Source organism: Mandrillus leucophaeus, unplaced genomic scaffold (genome assembly GCF_000951045.1).
Source record: "Mandrillus leucophaeus isolate KB7577 unplaced genomic scaffold, Mleu.le_1.0 Scaffold435, whole genome shotgun sequence".
In the NCBI taxonomy this organism is placed as follows: Eukaryota; Metazoa; Chordata; class Mammalia; order Primates; family Cercopithecidae; genus Mandrillus; species Mandrillus leucophaeus.
The window spans coordinates 425777-433522 of NW_012104643.1; the positions used below are offsets into that span (position 1 = coordinate 425777).

The 7746-nt window shown below is 61.7% G+C and overlaps 2 protein-coding genes across 8 annotated transcripts in view; one reads left to right on the plus strand and one right to left on the minus strand.

The window, feature by feature from the left end:
- Window positions 1–1435, plus strand: part of TSPAN4 (tetraspanin 4) — a 30592-nt gene extending 29157 nt beyond the window's left edge. For 3 of the 4 annotated variants that reach the window (XM_011993845.1, XM_011993841.1, XM_011993847.1), the window contains one exon: window positions 959–1429. Coding sequence is in view for 1 of the 4 variants with exons in the window: in XM_011993842.1 (XP_011849232.1) it covers window positions 890–958 (69 nt within the window). In the remaining 3 variants the exon portion in view is untranslated. Of the gene's footprint in view, window positions 1–889 lie in introns of all 4 variants that reach the window. The other variant, XM_011993842.1, reaches the window with a different exon arrangement.
- Window positions 1436–2190: 755 nt separating this feature from the next.
- Window positions 2191–7746, minus strand: part of CHID1 (chitinase domain containing 1) — a 56472-nt gene continuing 50916 nt past the window's right edge. For 3 of the 4 annotated variants that reach the window (XM_011993854.1, XM_011993853.1, XM_011993855.1), the window contains 3 exons: window positions 4824–4904; window positions 4427–4469; window positions 2191–4254 (listed from right to left, as the gene is read on the minus strand). In XM_011993854.1, the coding sequence (XP_011849244.1) occupies window positions 4156–4254; window positions 4427–4469; window positions 4824–4904 (223 nt within the window). In that variant the 3' untranslated portion in view covers window positions 2191–4155. The remainder of the gene's footprint in view (window positions 4255–4426; window positions 4470–4823; window positions 4905–7746) is intronic. The other variant, XM_011993852.1, reaches the window with a different exon arrangement.

Sequence of the window (7746 nt, forward strand, 5' to 3'; positions counted from 1 at the left end):
GCCTCAGCCCGACCTGAGCTTGTCCCCCAGTTCCGCTGCTGTGGTGTCTCCAACTACACCGACTGGTTTGAGGTGTACAACGCCACGCGGGTGCCTGACTCCTGCTGCCTGGAGTTCAGCGAGAGCTGCGGGCTGCACGCACCTGGCACCTGGTGGAAGGCGGTGAGACCCCCACCCTGGGGGCTGGCGGGGGCCTAGAGGGTGGGACCGGCAGGCCCTTCCGTGACATGCAGGGCATGCCTCCTGCAGCCGTGCTACGAGACGGTGAAGGTGTGGCTCCAGGAGAACCTGCTGGCTGTGGGCATCTTTGGGCTGTGCACGGCACTGGTGCAGGTATGGCCTGGGGACTGCAGACTCCCTGCTACCCCTTTGCTGGGGCCTTCTGAGCCCAGGGAACAAAGTAGCAAAGGCCTTGCCCCCAGGAACCCATGATCGGGGAGGCTGGGGCAAAAGCAGGAGGGTGAGTTCGGGGGGATGGGCAGGGACGGCCTGTGGGGACGGTGGACTCCCTCCTAGTGGACAGAGGCAGAGGCTGGTGTGGGGTGGAAGCCGGCAGCTGTCCGTGCTGGTTGGTGGCCCAGGACTGACCAGTGTGCAGAGAGTGGCAGCTCAGGTCCTGGTGCCTGTGGCCCCTGCTCTCCAAACTCCACAGCCCCCAGGAAGTCCTGGGTGTCCTCATGCTTGCAAGGCTCAGGGGAGGGTGCTATGGCTTGAGCCGCAGGGGTTGGATGGGGTGTGTGAGCCAGCAGGAAGCTGAAGGGCTCTGCGCTGTGTCCCTGCCCCGGGGTCAGGGCCAGGGCCAGGGCACCTGCTGAGGACAGGGACCGCTCTGGGCTTGAGGCCTGAGGCCATGGAGCTGCTATGCCCAGCCCTCCTCCCCTCCCCACAGATCCTAGGCCTGACCTTCGCCATGACCATGTACTGCCAGGTGGTCAAGGCAGACACCTACTGCGCATAGGCTGCCCGCTTCTCTGCCAAAAGGACGCCCACAGGGAGATGGCCGTGCCCACAGCTGCCTTTCCCACCACCAGCCTCGGTGCTCTGCCCCATGCTGGGAGGAGGGAGGGAGGAACAGGTGCCCGGAGGCCCTGGAACCCTGTTTCTAGAAGGCCCTGGCTCAGGTGGCTTCAGGGCCTCCAAACCCCCCCCGGGAGGGGTGGCCACGTGCTGGCTATGGAACCCAGGGCAGGGGTGGGAGGGGTCTCCAGCACTTTTTATATTTACATATTCTCCAAAGCAGTGTTCACACAGGTGCCAGCCTGTGGCCCAGCCTCCCGGGAAGCGGGTTGGGGCTGCAGGAACAGCGGCTTGGCATCCTGGAAGTGGCCCCACTGGTCCTGGTGCTCCAGGCAGGGCCATGGACCCCTTACCTACATTCCACAGTGGGCCCGTGGGGCTCCTGGTGCATCCTAATAAAGTGTGAGCCGCAGCCCTGCGTCTACTGCTAGTCTGCCTTCCCTACCCCATCTTCCCTTCTGGCACCCAGGCCTGGAGCAGGGCAGCCTCTGGCATGAGGCTTAGGCAGAGCCCTGTGGCTGTGGGGTCACCTGGTGCACAGGCTTGGGGGAGCCGCCTGCAGAGGACTCTCCAGACTTCTGGTTTTAAGGAAATCATGACATTAGCTCTAAGAAGTGGTGATGAGGCCAGACACGGTAGCTCACACCTGTAATCCCTTTGGGAGGCCAAGGCGGGTGGATCACTTGAGGTCAGGAGTTTGAGACCGGCCTGGCCAACATGTTGAAACCCTGTCTCTACTAAAAATACAAAAATTAGCCAGGTTTGGTGGCAGGAGAATCGCTTGATTCTGGGAGACAGAGTGCAGTGAGTGGAGATCGCACCACTGCACTCCAGCCTGGATGACACAGGAAGACTCCATCTCAAAAGAAAAAAATAGTAATAAAAATATAAAAAAAGTGCCAAGCGCCCTCGGGGGGCGGGGGGGTGTCCCTGAACTGCCGGCCTGTGCTAGGTGGGCTTCCCTCTGCTTCACCCCCAACCCCAGGGTCTTCCTCCCCAAGTGGGGCTCTCCTGCCCAAAAACCCCCACCCCAGGGCCTCCTCCTGAGGCCGGGCTCCTTCCACATCACCCCCACCCTGGGGCCTCCTGTCGAGGTGGGGCTCCGCTTTTCCCCCGTCTATTTTGTTCCTAGAACTCTGCCCTTTAAGTGAGCTGGCAGCACAAAGCAGTTACCACAGGGCACAGAAAAAACATGCATCAAGGTGCCTGCCACAGGATTCTCACAGCCAGGGTGAGGGTTGTGTGGGGACACTGGCCACAGAGATGACAGTCAGTTCAGGTTGCGGCATCTGATCCCCAGACTACCCCACAATCTCAATTTCCAGCTAATTCCTGCCTCACCCTCTGCCCATCACCCTGGAGACAGAGCCCGCTCTAGGCGTCCTATCCTATGTGGCATCCCCACCCCTGCTTGCACCCAATGCTGATCTGGCAATGCCTAGCTCCAGGCCCACACCACCCTCCCAGACCTGCGTGTCCCCTGCCCTCACTCTGACGGAAGCCACAGGATCCCTGAGAACCAACTCAAATGTTAGCGTCAGCGCCTCTGGGGACACAAGGTCAGTGCCCCAAAGCCAGTGGCAGCTTTTGTTTTTTTTGGAGAAGGTTTTTGGAGTGTAGTTGATCACAGCTCACTGCAGCCTCAACCTCATCAAGCGATCCTCCCACCTCAGCCTCCTGAGTAGCTGTGAGTACAGGCCCATGCCACCACGTCTTGCTAACTTGTATTTTTAGGGGGTAGAGACGGGGTTTCACCATGTTGTCCAGCATTCCTCCCGCCACGGCTTTCCAAAGTACTGGGATTACAAGCATGAGCTACTGCACACACCACCTGTATCTCCTACACCCATGTCAAGCAGCAGCAAAGCGGTGGGAAGGGCTGCACCTGCAGTGTGGCGGCTCACAGGCCTCCCTGACATCCAGGCCTTTCTTAGGCGTGGGTGCCTCGGGCCGACCCAGGACCCCCTCCCCAGCTTCTGTCCTGTGGAGGAGACCCCACCATGCTTCTTACCACCGGCTGGAGATGTCCTGACCCCCTGCCCACCACACCCTGATGTTACTGACTCTGAACCAGAACCAGTGCCCACCCTGGCCTCACCATCCCTCACCCCATGGCATTCTCAGGCACGCCCAGGCCCATCCACTCCCTGGACTCACTTCTGTCCCCCCAAGAGACCCTGCCTGGGACGTGTACCCACCTCAGCCCTGTGGGTCCCAATGGTGAGGAGAGGAGTTCTCACGGCCAGCGAAGGACAGGATAGCGATGAGGGGCAGGGGAATGAAGGCCGCCAGGCCTTGGCTCATGCCTCCAGATTCCCCAGGGCCTCCCCAGAGCCTGGACACCGCTGCATTGCGGGGTGGGTGCAGACTGCCAGCCACGTGTCCTCTGCCCCACCCCTCACTGGAAATGCCCTTCCCGATGTGGCCCACGGGTCCTGCCGTTGCCCCTCACCATGCTCCCTGATGTGGCCAGGCTGGCCTGGGGGTCACGCTACCTGAGGCGGCAGAGCTGAGCCAAGGTCCAGGGCCAGTTTCAAGAGGGTGGGCCAGGTTCCTCTGTGCCCATTTCCAGGGCAGCCCCTGCACCCTTGCCGTGCTGGACTCGGTGGGGACGTCTGGGTGGCTCTCTGCAGATGTCACACATATGCTGTGGCTGGCGAGGTGGGTGGTGACGTGGGCGTGCAGCTCTCAGCTCTGTCACTGCCAAGCCCTGGGGTGATGCTGGGCAGAGCTGTCCCTGCCAGGGCCCTCAAGTCCGGGAGTGGGCGAGTCTGGGATGGTTCCAGAGCTTCCAAACCCACATCTGGCCCAGGATGTGAGAAGCAGCCCAGAAAGGCCTGAGCCAGGCTGTCCTGGTGGGGCAGGTACTGTGGGTCCTGCCTGCCCAGCCGACAGGAGGCAGCCAGCAGATGCCCAGGTGGGAGGGGCTTGAGCTCTCGGGTGCCCCCCAGCCAGGACTCATCTCAGGGCAGGGACCCCTCATGAGAGGGTGGGGAGTCACACGGTGCCCAGGACCCCCGACTGAGGACTGCAGCAGACCCGTCACAGCAAACGGAGTGGAGGCCTGTATTTCACACCTGCTCACTCACTCCATGGCTTAGAAAAGAACACGTCCGCCGCAGAGGCCGCAAAGCCTGCCTAGAGCAGGTCGTAGAAGTAGTCCAGGCCCTGGCCCAGCTCCCAAATGGAGACCCCAACGCCCAGCTCCCGGGCCAGCTCCAGCCGCACCTGCAGGGACTGAGCACAGATGGAGGTGTGAGTGCCTGCTGGGGCCTGTCCCCCAACACCTAGGAGTGTCCTCCAGGCCGAGGGGCAGCACTGCCTGGACCCCAGGGACCGCAGGCCAGTGCCTGCCATGCTGTCGCATGCCCCATCTCTCCCCCAGTCCCATGGCTGGCAGCACACGCACCTTCAGGGTTGGGTAGAAGACGACGTGCCTCCCACTGCGGCTCCTGCAAGACAAGGGGACTGTCGGCCCGTCCGCCGCCTCTGCTGGTTCCAGGCCTCCTCCCCTCACAGCCAAGGTCCACGGCCTGGACTCTTCCCACCCGCCAGGTGGCCACCTGCTGTCCAGCTGTGCTCCGGGGCCGGGAGCAGCAAGTCAGCTCGTGACCCTGGGACCCTCTGGCCCTGCTGCTCCCTCATCTCCACCCCCTGGGTCCTGGGATCCCCTGGGCCCTGCTGCTCCCTCGTCTCCACCCCCAGGGTTCTGGGACCCCCTGGGCCCTGCTGCTCCCTCGTCTCCACCCCCAGGGTCCCTCCCTGCACACAAGGCCGAGGCGGGCCATGCACTTCCCAACACTCACTTCTTGTACTCGAAGAAGTGCTCCGAGGCCTGGCTGTCCCACACCATCCGGGGCCTGTGGTCCTTCAGTGTCTGGATGTACCTGGGGAGACCAGGGTGTGGGTTTGGGAGCCCACCCAGCTCCCCCACCCTGTACCCCAAAGGCTGTGGCTATCAGCAGGGGCAGGGCCACTTGGGGCAGCAGGTAGAGGGAGCCACTGTCCCCAGTGGTTTGGGGGACGATGGCTGGTGGGGTGGCCAGAGCCTCGGGTCCTGTGAACCCTGTATTTGAGGAAGCACATCTTCCAGGAGCTTCCTCAGGAGAAGCCGCCCCAAGTCCTCTCAATGGCCTGGAGAGTGACACGAGGCCTGAAACTGCCTCACTCTGGGGATGGCCCTCAGGCTACACAGTGGCTGCTGTACGGGGCTCCTCACTCTGTCTAGACCCCAGGTGAGAGGCTAACCAGACAGGCCTCAGGCTGCCCTGGTCCCGCTGCTGGCCCTGGACTGATGCGCAGTGCCTCATACTGGGGATGGCTGCCTGGGGCAGTGGTTTCTGCACCCTTTTTTTTTTTTTTTTTTGAGACGGAGTCTCGCTTTGTCACCCAAGCTGGTGTACAGTGGTGCAATCTTGGTTCACTGCAACCTCTGCCTCCCAGGTTCAAGTGATTCTGCCTTAGCCTCCTGAGTAGCTGGGACTACAGGTGCGCACCACCACGCCCGACTAATTTTTGTATTTTTTAGTAGAGACGGGTTTCACCGTATTGGCCAGGCTGGTCTGGAACTCCTGACCTCGTGATCTGTCCGCCTTGGCCTCCCGAAGTGCTGGGATTACAGGCGTGAGCCACTGCGCCCGGCCTCTGCACCCTTTCAAAGGCTAAGTCTGTCTCAGTCTTGAACCACCACCACCCCAGGCCCAGGACTGCAGCAGGTCCCCCCTGAGCACCAAGAGCCAGTGGTTTGAGAACCACCCCCTCCTTCACAGAGGACAGGCTCATTCCCAAGGTGCTGGGGACACAACAGCGGTTTCCAGGTCACAGGGGACCTTGAGTGTAGGCACACCTCACACTGCACATTTGGGACCAGGGCAGGTGGTTCCAGAACACTATGGGCCACAGCCACCAGCAGCAGTGACAGATCGTTCTGGAAGCTTCTGGTCTCTGCAGACAGGAGTGTGTGCAGGTGGAGGCAGCTGACAACGGAACATGACCAGTGGCTGCTGCGTGAGAAAAGTGCCCCCCACATGCCTGGGGCTGCAGCCTCAGGGAGGAGGCCTGGAGTGGGGCCTACAGCCCGGACACCATGCGGGAGGGGAGGACAGGCAGTGGGCAGCTGCAGGGGCGCAAGGACCTGGGCTGTGTGGCATGGTGGACATCTGCAGGACCCTAAGGGGTCATGGCTGGACACTGCAGGGTTTATCCAAGTGAGAAATGGCAGCCACAGGACCGCACCTCGAGCCACCTTCCTGCTCCTGCCCAGGAGGAATGGGATGTCTGAGGATCCCAAGTGGGGGAGGCTGCTGTTGTCCTGAGTGGGGCAGAGTCCCCTTGACACTGGGAACCTCTTCCAGACTAGAGCAGCTGCCACCTGCCCAGCAGTGCTCGAGAAAGTGCCAGACCCCATCGGGTAGCTCTGGCCTTTCGGGGCACGGGGGCTGCTCTGCAGACATCAGACCCTGGTAGACACATGGCAGGGAGGGTGGGAATTAGCACTCGGGCGGCCTCCCCAACCCAGACAGAGTTTCCCTTAGACGCTTGTTTCTGCTTTTTTGAGACAAAGTCTCACTGTCACTCAGGCTGAAGTGCAATGGCGCGATCTTGGCTCACTGTAACCTCCGCCTCCTGAGTTCAAGCAATTCTCCCACCTCTGCCTCCCAAGTAGCTAGGATCACAGCCACCCGCCACCACGCCCAGCTGGTTTTTGTATTTTTAGTAGAGATGGGGTTTCTCCATGTTGGTCAGCCTGGTCTTGAACTCCTGACTTCAAGTGATCTGCCCGCCTTGGCCTCCCAAAGTGTTAGGATTACAGGTGTAAACCACCACACCCGGTCCCCCTAGATGCTGGTAATGGGACGGCAGCAGTGGCTAGCAGTTCCAGCCATCCCAGGCATGGAAAAGCACTGCTGGACCCCTGCCCTCCTGAGGCTGGGCCAGGCCCCTCAACAGCCATATGCAAACATGGTCTTTCCAGAAGCCCCTCCAGGCCAGGCAACATCATGGAGGCTGCCGGCACAGCCACAACCCCATCGACAGCTCTAAAATGACCGCCTTCTCCTGAACTGAAACACGGCTCAAGGTGGTGGTGGTGTAATTTGCAGCTTCCCCCCAATATCCGCTGGGTGGCTCTGTGAGAAGAATGGGACGTGCAGGGTCGTGGGCAGATGCCTCAGGGCAGGGATGGCCCTCGGGCTGTGGGGAGCTCTGGCCACGCCACACACTCCTCCTCCTGGGGGGCCTCTGTGGTCACTGCTCATAATCTGCTGCCTCCAGGAGGAGGTGAGGCTGTGGGTGGCCAGGATCCCTGAGAGCACCGAGTGCCTCCCACTCAGGAGCCCCAGCCTGGTGGTTTGGTGAGTGGGTAGTGACCACGCTGTGGGGGCAGCCACGACCAGGGTGTTGTCAGGGACCCCAACCCCGGGAATCGCTACTCCCAAGCAGGCCCTGGGAACAAGGAGAAGCTAGAGCCCAGGTGCTGGGTGGGGGTGTGTGCCCAGCTCCCAAAAGCCCAGGGAGGGTCCGAGAGTCACTCCTGGGGAGGAGGGTGAGGCCACCGGGTGTAGGGGCAGGGCTGAGTGAGGAGGGGCAGCTGCAGGCACAGGGAGGGAGTCCAGGCCCATAGCGGAGGGAGGAGTCTTCAGAGGGCCGCAGACACACAGAGGGGCTGGGTCCTTGGGGGGTCTGAGTGGCCACCCAGGCTGGTAACTGGGACCCCCTTGAGGGCTTATA